The 22,025-nt window shown below is 47.6% G+C and overlaps 2 protein-coding genes across 2 annotated transcripts in view; both read left to right on the top strand.

Moving 5' to 3' along the window:
* The window catches only part of GPANK1 (G-patch domain and ankyrin repeats 1), a 7,667-nt gene extending 6,782 nt beyond the window's left edge, over nucleotides 1–885 (top strand). The window contains exon 3 of the mRNA XM_015410509.1: nucleotides 27–885. Coding sequence (XP_015265995.1) covers nucleotides 27–489 — 463 coding nt within the window. The 3' untranslated portion in view covers nucleotides 490–885. The remainder of the gene's footprint in view (nucleotides 1–26) is intronic.
* Nucleotides 886–13,849: 12,964 nt separating this feature from the next.
* Nucleotides 13,850–21,569, top strand: NFKBIL1 (nuclear factor of kappa light polypeptide gene enhancer in B-cells inhibitor-like 1). The gene is made up of 5 exons (XM_015410510.1): nucleotides 13,850–13,911; nucleotides 15,140–15,456; nucleotides 17,818–17,930; nucleotides 18,017–18,134; nucleotides 20,796–21,569. Exons 2-5 carry the CDS (start codon nucleotides 15,168–15,170, stop codon nucleotides 21,338–21,340), a joined length of 1,065 nt encoding a protein of 354 aa, XP_015265996.1. The 5' UTR covers nucleotides 13,850–13,911; nucleotides 15,140–15,167; the 3' UTR covers nucleotides 21,341–21,569.
* The last annotated feature ends 456 nt before the right edge of the window (nucleotides 21,570–22,025 follow it).

Below are 22,025 nucleotides of genomic sequence, written 5' to 3'. Positions count from 1 at the left end.
AATCAATTTTTCTTCCTTTTCTGCAGTCCGCAAACACCGCCTGAGAGAAGATTCTGTGCCGTGTGCCAGACTCACTACAGCGAGGACACGGTGGCCATCCACGAGCGCTCCACCGCCCACCTTTTCAATCGGCGCGATCCCCTCCCCCCGACACGGTACCACATCCCCGAGAACAATGTGGGCTTCCGGCTGATGGTCAAGGGGGGCTGGGACCAGGAAGCCGGCTTGGGACCGGAGGGCGCCGGCCGCAAGTTCCCCGTCCAGACCGTCCTCAAGCGAGACCAGAAGGGCCTGGGCTTCCACAGTGACCTCAAGCCCAAGGTGACCCACTTTGACGCCCACGACCGTAGCGCCGTGGAGCAGCCCAAAGGCCAGCGGCCCCGGACGGAAAGGGCCGCCACGGTGGGGAGACGGGAGGCTCGGCGTCGGGAGGCCAAAGCTGAAGCTTGGGAACGCAACCTCCGCACTTACATGAACCTTGACCTCTGAACGCTTGCTGGCAGCGGAGCATCGTGTTGCGTGCACGACCAGCTACGCCTTCCTTTGCCTCCGTTAGAGGCTTGGGATTGGGCTGTGTGAAAGAGAGATCTGGAAGGGGAGGAAGCCGGGGACAGCTTTCCTTTGGCAGCCACAGAGAGGGGTGCAGCAGTGATCATCGCCCCGCATGCCTTTGAAGTAGGGTGGACTTCTGTGCTCAGCTTTAAAAGTGGATCAATAAATAATGGGTCAACATTAGCAGAAGGAGTCTTGGGGGTTTGTGGTAGTGCTCAAATGCTTCTCCCGTGTCCAGGAATACCACCTTGAGTCTCCCCTCTGTCACACTTGCCGATAGCCCGATGACTCCAGATAGAGCAGCTACCAGGAAGCTGCCAGAATCCTTTTAAGGCCCACATCAGTCTTCAAATAAAATGATTGCATTTTTGCGTTACCACAGGTTGCCTGGATCCGTGCGAAAGGGGCAGCGCCCCATCTTAAAAATAATTAAAAGTTCTCTGCCATGGTAAGCTGAACTCATGTGGCCCAAGCAAAAGAAGCTATTTATTTTTAAATTAAGTGACTTTCCCGATGAGGGTATTCTCACTTATATTTGCATGATTCTGTTTTTGCAAAGAACTATCAACCCCACCTCTGGCCACTTTACCTTCTCAGATTTCAATCAACATTGACCTGCTTTCAGGACAGCGGTGTCTGCACGCAGTAACTTTCCCAGCACTGTTTTGGAGTTGCAGTCCATCAACACTGTCTCCTTGGGCTGCTCATGACACACCAATTCTGTGAGGCTGAGGATCAGGAAGCAGCCAGTGTTCCCTCTAAGCTGAGTTAGTGTGAGCTAGCTCACAGTTTTTTAGCCTCCGGCTCACACAGTTTTGTCTTCGCTCAGGAAGGAGGGCTCCAGAGCAAACTAATTGATGCAGCAGCCAAATCACTTGCTCACAACTTTAATGCTGGTAGCTCACAAAGTAGAACTTTTGCTCACAAGACTCCACAGCTTAGAGGGAACATTGGGAAGCACGCCTTTCACCTTACAACTATCTTCTGCATCCTTTGGAACCTCTCCCCAGGGTTATGGTATTTGTTGTTGTTCAGTCGCACAGTCGAGTCCGACTCTTCACGACCCCATGGACCCGATCACGCCAGGCCTTCCTGTTTTCTGCTGTCCTCTGAAGTTTTCTCAATTTCATGTTTGTTGCATCTATGACACTGTCTAACCATCTCATACTTTGCCGTCCCCGTCTTCTTTGACCTTCAGTCTTTCCCAGCATCAGGGTCTTCTCCAGTGAGGGCTCCCTTCTCATTTGGTGGCCAAAGTATTTGAGCTTCAGTTTCATTATCTGGCCTTCCAGGGGACAGTCAGGGTTGATTTCTTTTAGGATTGACTGATTTGATCTCCTTGCAGTCCAAGGGACTCTCAAGAGTCTTCTCCAGCACCATAGTTCAAAAGAATCTATTCTTCGGCGCTCGGCCTTCCTTGTAGTCCAACTCTCGCAGCCATACATGACTACTGGGAATACCATTGCTTTGACCGTGCGGACTTTTGTTGGCAGAGTAGTGTCTCTACTTACCTTGCAGGGCTGATGTGTAGGGGGATGTGGGTGAGTGCATTGATACTAGCCTGAGCTACTGGAAGGCAGGGAAGGCATATTTCCGTATCCCAGGGTGACTTACAGTGCTGTCCTCAGCAGGGTGACACTCTTCTAAGTCCACTGAAGTCGGTGGGCATAAGAAGGGCGTGACTCAGCTTTACATTGCACTGTTAATGGTAGACTGTCAAGTTCTGAACAAACATGTTTGTCACAGTTATCTCATGCTAGCTCCCAAAGGGAGGAGAGTTGTTTCACACTAGCTCCCAAAGGGAGGGAAGGCCTGGTCCTTTTCTAGTAGAAAAAAATGGGTATGGCTTGATTTCCTCTCAGAAGCACAAACATCTTTTTTTTCCCCTGCACATCTTTGGAGATTGCACAGCTGCAGTGGCTCTGCCCTTGGCTACAAGGAAGCTGAAAGAGTCAATACACTGAAGTCAACATAGGAGGGGTGAGGGTGTGACCTCTCTGGTGTTTGGCCAGTTCTACAAAGTGTGGAGAGAGTGCAGAGGAGACTTTCAGGGCGACCCCTAACCGGTGAGTTATTCACTGAGCCCGCCTCACATCCCACAGGATTGTGTGAAAAGAGAGCTTTGAGGCAAACTGGCAGGGGAGGGAGGGAGACTGAGTGGGAGTTGCTCGTAAAAGGTTGAGCAGTGCTGTCCTCTCTTACGTCTGAAGTTTTGGAGGCAGGCAGGCTCACTGGGTATGAGGTGATGCAATCAAATGTTTGGGGTGCATCAGGCTGTCTAATCTGGTTTAAATACATATCTCCTGACGGAAGCATTTCTGACAACCGCTTGACTAACCGTTCCTAAATTCTTTGAAGGAAAGAGGAGATGCCACAGCTGTCAAAGGAAGCTTGTTTAATGGTGTAGTGGTTAAGAGTGGTGGACTCTAATCTGGAGCACCGAGTTTGATTCCCCACTCCTCCTCCACATGAATCCTGCTGGATGACCTTGGGCCAGTCACAGTTTCTTTCAAAGCTCTCTCAATTTCACCTACATCACAAGGTGCTTGTGGGGAGAGGAAGAGAAAGTGATTGTAAGCCACTCTGAGGATCCTTAATGTAGAGACGAAGTTTAAAAACTAACTCTTCTTACATTGATGGGAAGTTCTGCATAATGCTCAGTCTCCTTCCCTGTTTTATGCACCCTCACCCCTTGCTCTTTTCTCTGTGGATTGAGTTTACAGTTCTCTTCCCACTACTCTCAGATATTTTTGAACACTTGAAAATAGAAAAGTCCACCTGGATATTCCTTCCAGACGTGACTTTCTCCTTGGGTTTCTGCTATGGGAACCTTCATCATTCTTGTACGTTTTCTAGCTCTATTTTTCCTGCCTCTATTTCCTGTGTCCAGTCTTACTCAAATTCCTCAAGGTGTGTATCCCCACATTCTCACGTAGCGTCTAAGGCAGCAAAGACTGTAGTGTACAGCTCTTCGAGACCTTTTGCTCTTGTCTCCTTACTATTCTCAGTGCAAACCACAAGGTGGTGCAGTGCACTTCTGGTTTATTGTGTTTTTTTAAATGTAAAGTTTTATGTATATTACATATCAAGTTTTGTCCCGTACATTACATATCGCTTTATAAACCTTCTCCCTCCCCCCACCCATCCCTTGCTATTTCAGTTCACTAGTCCTTTGATCCCAGCCACGGGCACAAAGTCCAAATCTTGCACTGAATGTCTTTTCTTCCTTCTGTTACTATCCATTCTAGGTAGGTCTTCCATTTCGTCCTGATTTCTTTGGTTCAGCTTCGCAATTATGTCCGACTGTATGAAATCAAACAAATAATTATGCCAGATTTCTACTGTCCATTTACTCTTGTCCTTCCAGGCCCAGAGCAATCACTGCTTTACTAGGTAATATCATGGCTTTAAATGTAGCTTGATTCTCCTTACTTACTGCTGGGTTCCCAATTGTACCCATTAGCATTAGATTGAAGTTTATGGTCAACGAGACTTTGCATATTTTCCCTATAATTTGTAAAAATTTTGCCCAAAAGGCTCTAGCCTCTGGGCATTCCCACCAGATGTGGGAAAACCAGCCCTTGGCCTGTTTACAGTGCCAGCACATGGGACTTGCTCCTGGGAACATAGTTGCCAATTGCGCTGGTGTTTTGTACCATTTTGTAAAGAATTTATGCTCCATTTCATTAAATTTAATCACTTTAATTTCCTCTATTCCCTTCATAATTTTGCTTGCCATGTTTTCTGTTATCTGACCTTCTTCTGATATCATTTTCCTATAAATTTTCCCTGCTAGTCCTTGTTTTGACTTCTGCATCCTTTTGTATATTTCTTCTATTGGTTCTTCTGACCAGATTTCTTCTTTTTCATTAATCTTTTTTACCATACTATGGAGTGCTATTATTTTAAGCCAATGTTGCCTACCCATCTCTTCGGTTATTTCATATACTGGTTTTAGGTTGCCTTGCCTAAACATGTCTCCCAATCTATAATACCCTTTTGATCTTAGCAACTGCCACCATTTATTTTCGCTTATTTCACTATGGATGGCATCTATTGGTGCCCATCTTGAGTTTCTTCCTAACCATGTGGGCTGCCACTTACTCCAGGCTTCTAGTGCTGAATTTCTGGGCCCTTTAATTGATTTAAGATCTTTTTTAGTAACTTTAGAGAAAATCCCAAAGCATCCTATGTTGTTATTGATCTCATTCTCAAATCTGACCCATTTCTGCTCACTACCTTCACCTATCTCTAATAACTGCTTAACTTGGAAAGCTTCATAATAGCTCTTCAGCTCGGGGACTCCCCAGCCCAACTCCGCTTTGTGACTATATACCAACCTTTTTTGGGTTCTACATTTTTTTTCCTGCCAAATATCCACTCTCTAATCTTCCTATTCCATTGCTCTAGTCTATTAATATTGGCCCCTAGTGGTATCAACTGAAATAGATATATTATTGGTATCCAAAACATTTTGACACTCCTAATTCTAGTGGATACACCTACGGTTTTATTTAACCACTTCCCCATTTCCTTCTCAATTTTCTTCCATATCATGTTGTAGTTAAGCTCCGAGATTCTATTAATATTCTTTTGTAATACTATACCTAAATATTTGAGCTGTTTAGTGCCCATTCCCATGCTTGTAATTTTGTTTATTTCTTTTTCCCCCTCTCTGCTCACATTGAGATACATAATTTCTGATTTAGCCATGTTGACCCTTAAACCTGAGCAGCGTTCAAAATCCTAAAGTATAATTTTTACTTCTTTTATCGGTTCTTTGGGGTTTGTCATGACGACTATAATGTCATCTGCAAATAGGTTAATTTTCATTTCTTCCCACCTCACCTTATAACCTTCTATCCTTGCACAATTCCTTATCCTTTCTGCTAGTTGTTCTATTGCAATAATAAAAAGGAACAGCGAGAGCGAGCACCCCTGCCGAACCCCTCTTATACATCCGAGAGTTCTGAAAGAACTCAAATGTGAACTTGTGGATCTCCTGACAAAGATATGTAATCTTTCCTTAAAATCTGCCTCCGTTCCTGAGGATTGGAAGGTAGCTAATGTCACTCCAATCTTTAAAAAGGGTTCCAGAGGAGATCCGGGAAATTACAGGCCAGTCAGTCTGACGTCGATACTGGGTAAATTGGTGGAAACCATTATTAAGGAAAGAATTAGTAGGCACATAGATGAACAAAACCTATTGAGGCAGACTCAGCACGGTTTCTGTAAGGGAAGATCTTGTCTCACTAACCTGTTAATGTTCTTTGAGGGGGTGAACAAACATGTGGACAAGGGGGATCCAATAGATATTATTTACCTTGACTTCCAGAAAGCTTTTGATAAAGTTCCTCATCAAAGGCTCCTAAGCAAGCTCAAAAATCATGGGATAAAAGGACAAGTCCTTTTATGGATCAAAAACTGGCTAATTAATAGAAAACAGAGAGTGAGTATAAATGGGCAGTTCTCCCAGTGGAGGGGTGTAAGCAGTGGGGTACCACAGGGATCAGTACTTGGTCCACTGCTTTTTAACTTGTTCATTAATGATTTGGAGTTGGGAGTAAGCAGTGAAGTGGCTAAATTTGCGGATGATACAAAGTTGTTCAAGGTGGTGAAAACCAGTGAGGATTGTGAGGCACTCCAAAGGGATCTGTCAAAGATGGGCAAGTGGGCGTCAACATGGCAAATGGGGTTCAATGTGGCCAAGTGCAAGGTGATGCACATTGGAGCCAAAAATCCTAAATATAAATACACATTGATGGGGTCTGAACTGGCAGAGACAGATCAAGAGAGAGATCTTGGAGTTGTAGTAGATAACTCACTGAAAATGTCGAGACAGTGTGTGACTGCAATAAAGAAGGCCAATGCTATGCTGGGGATTATTAGGAAGGGTATTGAAAACAGATCAGCCAATATAATAATGCCCCTATATAAATCAATGGTGAGACCTCATTTGGAATACTGTGTGCAGTTCTGGGCACCACACCTTAAAAAGGATATTATAGCTTTGGAAAAAGTGCAGAAAAGGGCAACTCGAATGATAAAAGGGTTGGAACACTTTCCCTATGAGGAAAGGTTAAAGCGCTTAGGGCTCTTTAGCTTGGAGAAAAGACGACTGAGGGGTGACATGATCGAGGTTTATAAGATTATGCATGGGAAAGAGCAGGTAGAGAAAGAGGTACTTTTCTCCCTTTCTCACAATACAAGAACCCGTGGGCACTCCATGAAATTGCTGAGCGGTCGGGTTAGAACGGATAAAAGGAAGTACTTCTTCACCCAAAGAGTGATTAACACATGGAATTCACTGCCACAGGAAGTGGTGGGTGCTACAAGCATGGACGGCTTCAAAAGGGAATTAGATAAGCATATGGAGCAGAGGTCCATCAGTGGCTATTAGCCACAAGGTATAGCTAGGGGCTCTGGGGCAAGTGATGCTCTGTCTTCTTGGTGCTTGGGGGGGGGTCAACAGTGGGAGGGCTTCTAATGTCCTGGCCCCACTGCTGGACCTCCTGATGGCACTGGTATTTCTGGCCACTGTGTGACACAGAGTGTTGGACTGGATGGGCCTTTGGCCCCACCCCCCTGCTCCCAGCAGCCCTCAGTCAGAGCAAAAAACAGCCAGGTAAGTTGCAGAGCCGCCCCCCCCCGGCCCAAAACAGTCCTTTAAGACCAAGTTTTATTCAAGTACAAGCTCTCCCTCTTCTGCGAGGACAGATCTGCATGTCCCCCCCCCCCAAATAGCTAGGAATCCAAAACAGTCCAGTGGAGCCTGAGCGGTGGGTGTTGCCTTCTGACACACTTGATGATGTCAGGGGTGTGGCATACGCTAATGAGTTATGCTAATGAGCTCCTGCACCTCTTGTCATCCTGATTGAGGAGACTTAGGGGAGATAATAGCAGAAGCCAGAAGCTATTAGCCACAAGGGATAGATAGGGGCTCTGGGGCAAGTGATGCTCTGTCTTCTTGGTGCTTGGGGGGGGTCCATGGGGTCGCGAAGAGTCGGACTCGACTGTGCGACTGAACAACAACAAAGTTGGGAGCTGATTGCTGGACTTTATTAACCTGTCCATAACCAGGTGAGAGCAGATATCTGGACTCAAGTGTTTAACTGTGGTTGTTTGTCCTTCTCTCACCTGTGAGCTGGGATTTATTTGAAGGCGCTGAATTGGGTAGGGGATAGTGTCATAATCAATAGGGTGCGGGGCTGGGTGAGATATGACCAGGGGTCATTTCCTGCAGGAGCGCACAGGAGCGGAGCTCCGGCAGTAAAGAGCCCTGGGGGTGGGCTCCTTCCTTGCAGGCGGTGTGCTCGCTCAATATCTTCTTTTTGGACCTTGACACCGTTAGTTTCCAACCACCCCTCAAGGTTCTTCCAGGTTCTTAGCCGTTATCTCTTTGGAAATTCCTGAGAGAATTAAGTTGGCCCTTCTATTTCTGTCTGAGAGATCATTAATCTGGCTTGTTAAAGAAGTAATCTTCTGTTCATTTGCCAGAGCAAGTTTTTTGGCAGAGTTAGCTGTTTGCTTAATGACACTGTCTAACCATCTCATCCTTTGCCGTCCCCGTCTTCTTTGACCTTCAATCTTTCCCAGCATCAGGGTCTTTTCCAGTGAGTGCTCCCTTCTCATTTGGTGGCCAAAGTATTTGAGCTTCAGTTTCATTATCTGGCCTTCCAGGGAACAGTCAGGGTTGATTTCTTTGAGGATTGACTGATTTGTTCTTCTTGCAGTCCAAGGGACTCTCAAGAGTCTCCTCCAGCACCATAGTTCAAAAGAATCTATTCTTCGGCGCTCGGCCTTCCTTATAGTCCAGCTCTCGCAGCCATACATGACTACTGGGAATACCATTGCTTTGACCATGCGGACTTTTGTTGGCAGGGTGATGTCTCTACTTTTTATCATGCTGTTTAGGTTCGCCATCGCTTTCCTCCCAAGGAGCAGGCGTCTTTTAATTTCATGGCTGCAGTCACAGTCTGCGGTGATCTGGGATCCCAGGAACGTGAAGTCTGTCACTACTTCCACAGCTTCCCCTTCTATTTGCCAAGGAGTGATGGGGCCGGATGCCATGATCTTAGTTTTTTTGATGTTGAGCTTCAAGCCCACTTTTGCGCTCTCCTCTTTTACTCTGAGCAAGAGGTTCTTTAGATCCACTTCACTTTCAGCCATTAGAGTGGTATCATCTGCATATCTGAGGTTGTTGATCTTTTCCCCAGCAATCTTAATTCCCGCTTGTGATTCATCCAGGCCAGCATTTCGCCTTTCGAAATAGCGATAAGTAAAAGTCTTACCGTTCAGCGTCTGCCCTGCTGCTTCCCTGCTGCTCCTGGCTTTCTTCCCTTCTTTTCTGCTAATTGTATGCCGAAGTTTGGCCATTTACATTCCTTTGAGCTGTAAATTCCTTAGGTTAAGGGGGAGCTCGGAATTCAGCGTCCGACTTAGCACATGCGTGCCTCTCCCGCTTCTGGTTTATTGTTGGTGGAGTAAATTTGGGTTTTAGTTTTTTGGCTGAGGGAGGCTGGGTTTGCAGCTCCAGCTAGGGAAATTGCCAGAGATTTGGAGAGGAGAGGGAGTTCCGCAGGGATGTGATGCCATAGAGTCTGCCCTTCGAAGCTGCCACTTCCTTCAGGGACATGGATTTTTTAAAGTATGATGACTAATAATCATTTCATTTCTATATCACCCATAGCCGAAGCTTTCTGGGCAGTTTACAACAAATATAAAACAATAAAATACAATAGATAAAAACATTAAACATTAATTTAAGATAAAACGTTAATGAATAGACCTGACCCAAAAAGATCTGACCCAAAGTGAGAGAGAAACACCTGGATTAGTTGTAATTCTGGGGGAAACCTGGGCTGTGCTTGGAGGCTGGTGACCTCAGAGGGATATGTCTTCTTTTTAAATTGAATCGTTATTTTAAAAGCTGCTTGGTGGCCCTGGGCATGTCCTCCTGCTCCCCACAAAAAAAATTGCTGTGTTAGCAAACTTAACAAGGAACTGACTAAACCATGTCAGAGATCCAGAACTGGTATGCAGTTAGGTTTAGCAACTCTATTGCCGATTTTCACCATGCCTGCTGCCACTCCAAGCAGGAGAAAAAGAAAAACTGCCACCAGACTCTGTGTTGATATGTCACCATCAGGTACAACCCAGAAGTGGAAACAGGCACCTTTAAGAAGACCAACAAAGTCTTATTCAAGGTATAAGCTTTCATGTGCTTGCACACGTCTACAGATACTTTGCCTCTGCTCTCTTATTCTTGTAACTTTCCTCTAAAGACTTTTCAGTTTATCTGCCTTTTTAAAACGTGAACTCTACCTGCTCTCTGCTCTGTTTTGGGAAGAAATTCAAGGGCGGATCCTGAGTACAGGGATGGAAATGTCACAATTGAGCTGGTAAAAGTGATATCACTGTGTCAGTAAAGCTCTAGGCATTTCCCTAATCTCTGTGGTCAATGCCATAGAGATCTGGGGAATTACCTGAATGCCATGGAACCCATGATGTCACTTCCACCCACTCAACTGGGAGTGATGGCACAGCATTAGGCCAGTGTCCACCTCACCCTGCTTCTTCCTCCTGCTGCTCCACAGAGCTGGTACCCATATTCTCAACAAAGCAATATAATTGTTTTAGACATGTCGGCACAAGTAAATTGGGGGATCACAAGACCTCCTGTTTTGCCCTGTACTCGGTCTTCTAGTTTTCCACCCATCCTGTAGCTTCTTGTACAATTAGACACGATTCAAGGAGCTGGTTTAAAAATCCTAAACAGCTTTGGCCTTCACACTTAAAGAATCCCTTCTCTTGCCCCTCTGAGACAACAGCAGCCCTGTTGCTCTGTGGCAGGCCTGAGCAAAATGGCAACCAGAGGTGCGTGTTCTTGGTGGTTGGCCCCCCTAACAATATTCTTCCAGAGGCCCACCAAGCAGTGAGGGCCGTGCCAAGAACTCCAATGCATTCCTTTGCAAAGAGCAGAAGGCCCAACCAATGCTCCCTCTAAGCTGTGGAGTCTTGTGAGCAAAAATTCTACCCTGTGAGCTGCTGGTATTAAAGTTGCGAGCGAGCGATTTGGCTGCTGCCTAAATTAGTTTGCTCTGGAGCCACCCCTCCTGAGCTGAGACAAAAATGCGTCAACCGGAGGCTAGAAGACTGTGAGCCAGCTCACACTAACTCAGCTTAGAGGGAACACTGGCCCCAGCTGCTCACAGGAAAGAGAAGAACAATGGCTTTGGGAAGCCCAGTGTGCAAGCAGGGCCCTAAAATTGTTTCCCTTCCCCGCTGTCCCCCTCCCACCCTCTCCTTGTGCAGGTGGAATCCACGCAGCTGAACCTTCTGTGGGTGTCTAGGGGAAGCAATGGTCTCCCAAATGGGAGAACTCCGCTTCTCAGCCTTGCTGTCCCTCCGGAGCACGGTGGAGCCTAGAGGGGAGCTGTTCTCCTCCCTGAACCTTGCCTTGGAAAAGCTGGGCCTGGAGCCGCCCTGCGTAAGAAACAACGCTCGGCTCACCATCGCTGCCGATCAAACCCTGATGGAGTGGGTCTCTGGAAAGGGCAGTTGCGAGATTGTGATCTTCCACAGTCAAGGCAAACCCCACTATCACATCTGTGCATCTGAGTGGGAGCAATACCTCTCCCACCTCTGCTCCCAATCCTACCCCCTGACCCTCGGCAACCTCCTTAGGACCCGTAGCCAGCTGCGCTTTGGGAGTTTGTCGGGCAAGACTCCGTCCTTGGCTTGCTTTGACCGAGCCGTGAAAGGCTTCTTGATGGAACCCAATGCCGTCAAGCAAGATGCCCAAATGCTGGTGGAGTGTGAAGGGCAGGTGGTGGAATTCATCTCCGGGCAAGGGTCGTGTGAGATCTCCGTCTTCCTCTCAGCGGACAATGCTCCTGAATACAATGTCCAAGTGAAGAGCTGGCTCATGTTCCTAGAGCGTCTCCGAGCAGGGATTGTGCCGCTGAACCTGGAGAACATCAAGATGGTGAGGGATAAGCTAGGGAGCTGGAAAGAAGACCTCAGTCGCTGCTTCGATGTGGCCTTGTTAACCTTCGTCAAGGAGCCCAGATGCATCCAGGAGAATGCCAAGCTGGTGGTTGTGGCCGGTGGGGAAACAATTGAACTGATCTCTGGGAAAGGAGAGAATCAGATCACGCTGTTCCACTCCGAGGATGGGGTCCAGTACCAGGTCTCCACGAGGGGGTGGTGGGAGCTGATAGCCAGGAGCCTGAACAAGAAGGAAGGCTGAACTGAAGCACAGACAACAGCAGAACAGCAAAAGGCCATTTGGACCTTTTGCCACGTGGGTGATTTTTGTTGAGAAGTGGGTTGCCCCCCCCCCCCTGCATTTCCCCACAGAATCAAGGTATACTCCTTTACCTCCCGGGCCTTGGTCTTGTGGTCTGTCACAGGTACCAACATTCTAGGCTTTGCTTATTGTGAAGTTTTGTAACCTTTAGCTTAACGCAGGGACCAGTCTTGAATTGTCAAATCATTATGGGTTAAGATGGACTCTCACGCGATGCTGGATTATGCTCTTCCAGAAGTGACTTCAGAATATAGCCCTTTCTACCAAAGCACTGCCTCAAACTTGTTCTTCTCCCTCTGCCTTCTTGTTGCATTAAAAAAAGAAAAACTTCAGAAGGAAAACCTGGTGCTTTTCATTTGTGTGTCGCTACCCCCCAACCTTGCGTGAGGCTATATCAGAGCAATGTTCCTTCTAAGCTGTGGAGTCTCGTCAGCAAAAATTCTACTTTGTGAGCTGCCGGCATTAAAGTTGTGAGTAAGCGATTTGGCTACTGCATAAATTAGTTTGCTCTGGAGCAATATTCCCTCTAAGCTGTGGAGTCCTGTGAGCAGAAATTCTACTTTGTGAGCAACTAGCAATTCAATTCAAATACCTTTTATTGGCATACAATATTAGAAGCATTTACCAATAATACAATCCAAAAGAAATTATAAAATAGATAGTCGTGGCTATGTCAGGCCTAACTCAAGTTGTCACAAGCTAGATTTGACCATACAAAAGATGCCTGAATCATAAAATAATTTGGCATTCTAAACTTTTAAACTTAAGTTTTTAGACTTATAAATTAAGAATCATTAATATGATCAGGGTCACTCTTCCGTTTTATAAAACCATGGAGAAACTTATCGGTCAGTTCAATGATCTCCGGATCTCGTGAAGCAAGGAGAAATTGTACCTTGATTCTATCCGATTGGCCTGCTACCAACCTAAGGGGGGCTTCTATAAATTCCACTCGAATGTCATTTAACAATTTACAGTGTAAGAGTATGTGGTGAGCAACTAGCATTAAAGTTGTGAGTGAGCAGTTTGGCTACTGCATTAATCAGTTTGCTCGGGAGCCCTCCTTCCTGAGCTAAGACAAAAATGTGTGAGCCGGAGGCTAAAAAATCTGTGAGCTGGCTCACGGTAACTCAGCTTAGGGGGAACACTGAATCACAGGCTATCGGTTTTAGTCCTTGGTGGCATGCCCTGGGTGTGGATGGCCCAGGCTAGCCTGATCTCATCAGAGCCAGTCCTGGTGAGTATTTGGTGGGAGACCTCCAAGGAAGTCCAGGGCTGCTGTGCAGGGGCCAGCAACAGCAAACCTGCCTCTGTTCGTTTCTTGCCTTGAAAATCCCTACAGGGCCGCTCTGAGCCAGCTGTGGCGTGACAGCACGTTACACCTTTGTTGGTCTTAAAGGTGCCATTGGACGCTACATTTGTTTAAAAATGTCCTCCACAGTCCTTCGGGGCCCCCCTTCTCTTGCCCCCACCTCCCTACAGAATTTGGAAAACAAAGATCTGGTCTTACACAATAGTCGAATCAACACTGTCCACTAGCTTGGATTTTAAAACGTTCCGCACTCACCCAGTATTGGCAAGAGAGGAGGAACTAGCCTATAAGAAAGGGTCCTCCTGAAGCCACATCCGCCCTCACTTCGCGCCTTGTTTTATGCATTCCCCCGTGAAACTAGACTCTACAGGAAGCGTCCTCTTCTGCCTGCAGGTATTAAAAGTTGTTTTAAAGACAGCTCCTTCAGGCGCTTTACATACCTAACCTCAATCATCATTGCAACAACCCAGCAGAGTTGGGTACAAGGGTGAGAACGAGCGGGTGCTGTCTCTCTGTCCTAGATAATAATTTCTTTTCTGGTTCTAGCTCAGATTTCCCACTCGAGCCCTAAAACACTGCGCACCAAGTATGGGCAAACAAAAAAAATCGCACCACTTTAGCTAGTTAAATGAAGTCACATCCGCCCGCAACTCAGCGTGTTCTGTTTTCCTCTTCCCCTATGAAAATCTCCCTGACCAACGTCGATGTGTGTTATTTTGCGTGGAGGCTTCATAAGGTAATAATCATTAAGAGGGATTTGGGGGAGAGGAAGGTTTTTTGGAAAAGTCAGCTAGGGAGGGAGGGAGGAGGTTATTATTTGTTTAAAGTCCCACCTTCCTAGGAACTCAGAGTACGGTTGCCAGGTCTGCGTTGGAAAATACCTGGAGACTTTGGGGGTGGATCCAGGAGACGGCGGGGTTTGGGGAGGGGAGGGGCCTCAGCATGGTACAATGCCATAGACTCCACCCTTCCAAACAGCCATTTTCTCCGGGGGAGCTGATCTCGGTCAGCTGAAGAAGTGCAAGATCTCCAGGCCCCACCTGGAGGCTGGCAACCCTAGCTCAGAGCACTGTACTTGGTTCTTCCCTCCTCCGTTTTATCCTCACAACAACCCTGTAAGGTAGATTAGGCTGAGGAAGAGTGACGGGCCAATCAACATGCTTCTTGGCGGGGGGGGATTTGAGATTCTAATCTGACGTTATGCTGTTGTGTGACTGGTTGGGCTATATGGGAGAAGATATGAGGAACGAGCTGAGAATAAGAAGTAGAGAAAAGAGAAACTGGGACAGGCCTCCTTGGGATTGACGGGGAGGGTATTGAGGAGGAGGGTCTAGTGGACGGCTGAGGAACAAGAGGGAAATGAATTATTGACTTAATACTACTGGAAGATGTTTGTGTGACATGCAGGAATCGCGGCTAGAAAAATTAGAATGGGAAAATTATAGGACTTTTTGAAACACTTATTGAAGGTTTGTTCAGACGAAGAGACGAAACGGAACTCAATCCGGAGGTCCTCGTCAACAGCCACAATAACTTCATAATAATTACGATAACTTCATGTATCTTAAAAATCACAATTATTGCATGTATCTGTATTTATTGTCACAATAATGTTATTTACAGTTACACATTGAGATCAATAATATAACTGATACAATGTTTGAATATATTTAGCGTCTTGTATGCCCGTCTGTTTATTACATGTTTAGTAAACGCCAAGTAGAGTCTGGGGATCCCTCGCAATTACAGCTCATCTCCTGACTACAGAGATCAGTTCCCTTGGAGAAAATGAATGCTTCGGAGGGTGGGCTCTATGGGATTATACCCTGCTGGGGTCCCTCCCCAGATCTCCAGGACTTTCCCAACCCAGAATTGGCAACCTCAGGTGCTGGGATCTTGTGGTATGGCGATCTGTCCCCTTCCTCCCACATGTAATTAATGCTAAACCTGTATCTTCCCCACAGCCTGTCCGAATCCTGCCTTTTGGACTAAATGCCTGTCTTCATGGCATCGGGGTACCAGCATCGCCTGTGGCGCTACGTAGATGCGGGTCGCCGCCGCAAGCTGCGCAGGCTACTGCGGCGTCACAGGCAGGCGCTGGACCTGGGTGAGGTCGTGGGGCACAAGAGCCGGACCCCCCTGCACCGATCCTGTGCCCGGCAGGACCACAAGACTGCCCTCCTCTTGATGAAGTATGGAGCGGACCCCGTCCTTTTGGATCAGCGTGGAGACACAGCCCTGCACGTAGCTGCTCGGCAAGTTGTGCGCAAAGGAGGCACTGGTGAGACACGACACTCGGATGGCATCTCAGTCGACACCCGGCTTCCTCTACAAGTTGGGGATCTGTGATCATTTGCACTGGGAGGGAGAAAGGAGGTTCTCTAGCCTTCCTATCAGTTCATATTTTGGTAGCGTGTCCCTCACATAGAGATGGCTTCCTGGTCTGACACAACTTGCCTTAAGTGGGGTGGGGAGGCATTGTTTGTCCATTTGGCTGCTGCAGACCTTTACAAGTTGGGAACCCCCTGGTTTCAGTGGAGTTCTGGTTGCGTGGTCCTTCTTCCTTACCCTTCCAAGGGGAAGATGGCCACAGGAATTATGGTGGTAGAAATTGTCATCAAGTTTCAGGTGAAGAAGAAGAGGAGATTGGTTTTATACCCCGCCTTTCACTACCTGAAGAAGTCTCAGAGCGGCTTACAATCCCTTTCCCTCCCTACAACAGGCACCCTGTGAGGTAGGTGCGGCTGAGAGAGCTCTCTCGAGGACTGCTCTTTCCAGAACAGCTCTGAAAGAACTTATGACTGACCCAAGGTCACACCAGCAGCTGAATGTGGAGGATTGGGGAATCTAACCCAGTTCTCCCAGATTAGAGTCCGCACTCCTAACCACTACACCAAACTGGTGCCTGTAGGGTGTTCAAGGCAAAAGACGAGCAGAGGTGGGTTTGCCAGTGCCTGCCTCTGCAAAGCAATCAGCACTCCGGAGCAGAGGTGCCCATCCAAGTACTAACCAGGGCCGACCTTGCTTGGTGAATATCATGTACAGAAAGGTATTTAAGCACAATGAGACTCCAGACTGTATACTACTTCTGGACCTTTCTCAGATCTGTACATGGAGATTACCAGTATTACCCTTAGGAATACATTTGATTGCAGGACATGAATCGCTGAGGGAAGCTGCTAACGTTGTAGCCCAGATCCAAACGATGAATGTATTGCATATATTTCAATCTTCCTTATTCATTTTTCCAGCCCCCTTTCTAGCTTTTTTTCCAGGGCTTTACAATTTCCAGATGGGTAGCTGTGTTAAGTGTATTGTAGTGAGACAGAACAGAAACCCAATGGCTCCTTAAAGACTAACAACATTTATTCCAGTATGAACTCTTGTGAGCTAGAGCTTGCTTCTTCAGATGCAATGGAAAAAAAAGAGAAAATCATCTTCATATTCAGAAAATTAGAGGGGGGGGGAGCTGAGCAAAGAGAACTGGTGGTCATAAATCAGGAGTGATTCTCTGTGTTAAGGACCTAAATGGCTTAGGTTGTTTATATGTAATGGATGATGAGAGAGGGCAGAGGTTCAGAGTTTCCAGAAATCCTACTAGATTGGCTGAAGTGGGCTCTAGCTTGCAAAAACGTGTGTGTGAACATAAGAACATAAGAGATGCCAATGTTGGATCAGGCCAAAGGCCCATCCAGTCCAACACTGTATCACACAGTGGCCAGAAATACCAGTGCCATCAGGAGGTCCACCAGTGGGGCCAGGACATTAGAAGCCCTCCCACTGTTGCCCCCACCCCAAGCACCAAGATGACAGAGCATCACTTGCCCCAGAGTCCCTATTTATACCTTTTGGCGAATAGCCACTGATGGACCTCTGCTCCATATGCCTATCTAATTCCCTTTTGAAGCCGTCCATGCTTGTAGCCGCCACCACTTCCTGTGGCACTTCCTGTGTGTGTGTGTGTGTGTATTAAGTCCCATCAAGTTGCTACTGACTTATGGTGATGATCCTATGAATGAACGCTCTCCCAAATGTTCTGTCGTTAACAGCGGTGCTCAGGTCTTGCAAACTGAGGGCCATGGGGCTTCCTTGGTTGATTCAATCCATCTCATGGTTGGTCTTCCTCTTTTCCTGCTGCCTTCCACTTTCCCTAGCATTAGTGTCTTTTCCAGGGACTCTTGTCTTCTCATAATGTGACCAAAGTACAATAGCCTCAGTTTAGTCATTTGAGCTTCTAGGGGGAATTCAGGCTTGATTTGGTCTAGAACCCACTTATTTGTCTTCTTGGTGGTCCACATTATCCGTAAAACTCCTCCAGCACCGCATTTCAAATGAATCAATTCTCTTCCTATCCACTTCCTTCACTGTCGAGCGTTCACACCCGTACATCGTAATGGGGAACACTACAGCTTGCAAAAGTTTATGCTTTAGTAAATCTGTTAGTCTTTAAGGTAACACAGGCTCCTTTTTTGTTTTTGGCTCCCAGAAATGTGTCAGGAATTAGGGTGGCTAGCAAAGACTAATCTCTGCTCAGCTAAAAACATTGGCTTTTAAAAAATCCTTTGAGTCATAAAAGTTACCTGTAGACAGCACAGTGGCCACTAAGTGGCATCATTCATCTCATTTTTTCCCCCTGCCTTAGTGTATGAAGACCTTTTCGTTCCTTTGCGAAATCAGTGCCCTGCTGCCATGAGCATCAGAAACAGAGATGGAAAGACGCCAGGCGACCTTTTGGGACAATCAGAAGACAGATGGGTATGAATGGTAGCGAAAGAATGTAAAGATGGGGTTGGATTTGAGGCGTTCTCCCCAAAAATTGGAAACCCTGTCCTTTTCCACAGTGCCCTCAGGAGATGTTGGAAGAGAGTGATACGGAACGCGAGGCCGACAGGGAGTGGAATCGCAAACTCCTTGGCGAATTGGAAGATGAGTATCAGGAGAACTGCTGGCGGTATGAAGGTGAAGACAAAAGTTGTTTCCTGTGTTTGAGATTCCCATAGACGGCATTCAGCTCTAACAACAAACACATGAAGCAGCCTTAGATTCAGTCGGTATCGGCTGCTCTGACTGGCAGCTGCTCTCCAGGGCCTCACGTTAGAGGTCTTCCGCATCACCTGCTACTGGTCCTTTTAAGGGGAGATGCTAGGGATTGAACCAGGGACATTTGGCGTGCAGAGCAGATGCTGTGCCACTGAGCCACAGCCCCTCTCCAGCCAGGGTGGGAATGAGCCTGGGAAATCCTCAGGCTCAAATGCTCAATGCTGGTTTTGAGTCCTCATTCCTAGACACGAAACAAACCATAGTTAGTGGGTCAGATGTAACAGCAAATCGCAGTTTGTGGCAAACCAGGAAGTTTTCCGCTCGCCAGACTGGATGATCGGAAAAGAGAGTGTTCCAAACAAAAGACTTCCAGAGCTCATTCTCACAACAACCATTCCTGTTTTTCATTACATCTGAATGCAGCCATGGGGTAGTCTGGGCTTCCTGGGGGAGGTTCAGCTAGTCACCATGGGATGTGCAAATATTAGCACAGTTTGTGTTTTGTGTATTAGCACAGTTTGTGTTTTTCCCCAAGCCAACAGCAGTCAGATATTCCAACGTTCACCGGAAGATAGCTTCTGTTATCCTTTCTTTCCAGACCAAGAGACATTTTTTTCCCTAGGCAAGTCACAGCCAATTTATGGCGACCACACTGGGTTTTCAAGGCAAGGGACATTCGGAGGTGGGTTGCCATTATCTGCCTCTGGGTACCGACCCTGGACTTCCTTGGTTGTCTCCCATCCCGATACAAGCCAGGGCTGGCCCTGCTGAGCTTCTGAGATCTGACGAGATCAGGCCAGCCTGGGCCATCCAGGTCAGGGCGGAGAAACTTTACTTGCTTTTTTAAAATACGTCGGGCTACTATAAAGCTGCGGTGGCTCAAGTGGTTAAGACGCTGAACTGCAGGCTGTGGAAGGTCGGTAGTTCGGCAGTTCGAGACCTGAGTGTGCCGCATGACGGAGTGAGCTCCCATCTCTAGTTCCAGCTCCTGCCAACCTAGCAGTTCGAAAGCAAGACATTGCAAGTAGATAAATAGGTACCACTTCAGTGGGAAGGTAACAGCGTTCCGTGCGCCTTGGTGTTTAGTCATGCTGGCCACATGACCACGGAAACGTCTTCGGACAGCGCTGGCTCTTCGGCTTTGAAACGGAGATGAGCACCGCAACCCTAGAGTCGGACTCGACTGGCTTTCGAGCAAGGGAACCTTTACCTTTACCTTTTTACTATATACGGTACAAGAGCAGGGCCAGTCATGGTCAGTGTTGAGATCAACAGCCATCCCCTGCCAAACCTAAATGCTTTAATGGATCCCCACCGCCCCATTTCAAGACGGTGGTGGAAAGTGCTGTCAAGTCGCAGCTGGGTTAACAGCACCTGTACAGAGATGTTCAGAGGTGGGTTTGCCATTGCCGGCTTCTGCCGGGAAAGTGCTGTCAAGTTGCAGCTGAGTTAACACCACCTGTACAGAGATGTTCAGAGATGGGTTTGCCATGGCCGGCTTCTGCCGTGACCCTGGACTTCCACGGTGGTCTCCCAACCAGGGCCAATCATAAGAACATAAGAACCTAACAGAAGCCCATGTTGGATCAGGCCGATGGCCCATCCAGTCCAACACTCTGTCACAGAGGCCAAAAATACCAGGTGCCTATCAGGAGGTCCATCAGTGGGGCCAGGACACTAGAAGCCCTCCCACTGTTGCCTCCCCCCCCCAAGCACCAAGAAGACAGAGCATCACTTGCCCCCAGCCTGAAAGTTCCTATCCATACCTTGTGGCTAACAGCCACCGATGGATCACCTGTTAACAGTTCCTTCAATTAACCCGCACCTATAGCTATTATCTTTCTCCTAACAGTAATGAAATTTTAAAGAGCAAGGTGCAATTACAATTGAGCATCACCAAGTGAAACTGGACCCCACAGCTTCCTGGTTCACAGCCGTCAGAAGCAAACACAGTTTGAGGACTCAGAGGAATGAGCTGTGAACTGGGAAGTCCTTGGTTCAAATCTCAAACAAGAAACTCTCAGGCAAGACCTTGAAATATAGGAATGATACCAGCCTATCATACGGGGTTGTCATCAGGTATTATCATCATTTGTAACAGACCTAATAGCCCAGACCGGCTCAATCTGGTCAGATCTTGGAAGCTAAGCAGGGTTGGTACTCAGATGGGAGACGACCGAGGAAGACTCTGCAGCAGTGTTCCCTCTAAGCTGTGGAGTCTTGTGAGCAAAAATTCTACTTGGTGAGTGACTGGCATTAAAGTTGTGAGCGAGTGATTTGGCCACTGCATAAATTGGTTTGCTCTGGAGCCATCCTTCCTGAGCTAAGATAAAAATGTGTGAGCCGGAGGCTAAAAAACTGTGAGCTAGCTCACACTAAATCAGCTTAGAGGCAACACTGCTCTGCAGAGGCAGGCGATGGCAGAACCACCTCTGCTTAATCTCTTGCCTCGGAAACCCCACAAAGTCAATACTGACCTTGTTGAACCAGGTATGGCAGCTTCATGTTTGTGCGCGTGAGTTCACGTGCGATACACCGTACCCCCTTTTAACGATCCCCTTTCTTTTCTCCGTTTTCTAGAGGATTTCTACACTACCGGCCCAGACCCAGAGACCTATGAGGATTGGGTCGATCGCATAGCCCGCGAATACAGCCAGAAACGAAGGCGAGCGGAGGGTGACCACCACCAGCGTAAGCCCAAAACCGAACTCCAAAAGCCTGCCCCGAAGCTGCAGCACCTCCTAGAAGAGGAGCATCTGCTGTACGAGAAGCGCGCCCGGACCAAAGAAGCAGAATTGAAGGCGGCTAAAAGAGCCCGTTACGAAGAAGGCTGCAGCCGGGTCTTCACCGCCGACAGTTCCCGGCCTCTGAGTTACGCAGACATTCCCTGGCCCTGCCCGAGAGGGACCGCCGAGGAAATGGCTGCGGTGGCCCTCCACGGCACGGATCCCTCAGACAGGGCGGCTTACCGGCGTTTCCTCCGGCGCCAGCAAGCTCTGTGGCATCCGGACAAGTTTGCTCAGCGCTGCGGCACACGCTTAGCCGAGCGGGATCGCCGCCGGATCTTGGACATGGTCACCGCGTTGTCCCAAGCTTTCAACCAGCTAGCCGAAGCGGCCAAGTGACACGTGTTGCCGTCCCTCCCTCCGTTGTGGGTTAATAAAGTTTTGTCTCTGAGAATGTGGGGAGGAAATGGATTGTTGGGGCAGGAAGGAACTCTGCCATTAGAAATGGCTTTTTCTGGGTGCTTCTGGGTTTCCAAAGAAGCACTGAAAGAGGAAATCAGAGCAACTTGACGGGATCAGGGGTTCACAAGAGGATCTCTTCTGTGACAACCGATGCTAAGAAGAGCGAACGGGCATTTGGGGTTTTCTGGAAAAATTTCCGGTTCAAATTTAAATAAATATAGTATTTAAATAATGCTAGCAAGGCTGTTGACAAAAAGATGTTTTGGGGGTCATTCATTCCTAGGGTCACCATAAGTCGGAAGCAGCTTGACAGCACTTAGCACAAAGCACAGCAGGAGTTAAATAGTGCAAGTGGAAGATGGCCACATTCAAGCCTGGACTGCATCCAAGCATTGAGGTTTGACCCGCATTGAGTGATGCACAAATCTGTGCCCCGTGTGTTCCTGGGGCCGAATTGGGAACACACCGCCAAGAGTCCAACGGGTTAGATACATCTGTTTATTGCAATGGAACAGGAGATACAGGGCTGAGTGTCTGTTGGCCCCCAGCGACGCCAAGCTGTATCCTGTCATAACCAGGAAGGGCGGAAAGTCTTATACCCCATATGACATCACTTATAATT

The sequence above is a fragment of the Gekko japonicus genome, unplaced genomic scaffold (genome assembly GCF_001447785.1).
Source record: "Gekko japonicus isolate JY-2015 unplaced genomic scaffold, Gekko_japonicus_V1.1 scaffold2490, whole genome shotgun sequence".
Taxonomy (NCBI): Eukaryota; Metazoa; Chordata; class Lepidosauria; order Squamata; family Gekkonidae; genus Gekko; species Gekko japonicus.
Note: the sequence above shows the minus strand (reverse complement) of the source record. Positions and strands in the feature narration are given on the sequence as shown.

What these genes read in the sequence shown, in the direction of transcription:
- NFKBIL1 (XM_015410510.1), top strand. Translation starts at nt 15,168, where the DNA reads ATGCCTGTCTTCATGGCATCGGGGTACCAGCATCGCCTGTGGCGCTAC. An exon ending in GACAATCAGAAGACAGATGG is followed by an intron (nt 17,931 to 18,016) that starts GTATGAATGGTA and finishes CCTTTTCCACAG; the next exon opens with TGCCCTCAGGAGATGTTGGA. An exon ending in GAACTGCTGGCGGTATGAAG is followed by an intron (nt 18,135 to 20,795) that starts GTGAAGACAAAA and finishes TCCGTTTTCTAG; the next exon opens with AGGATTTCTACACTACCGGC.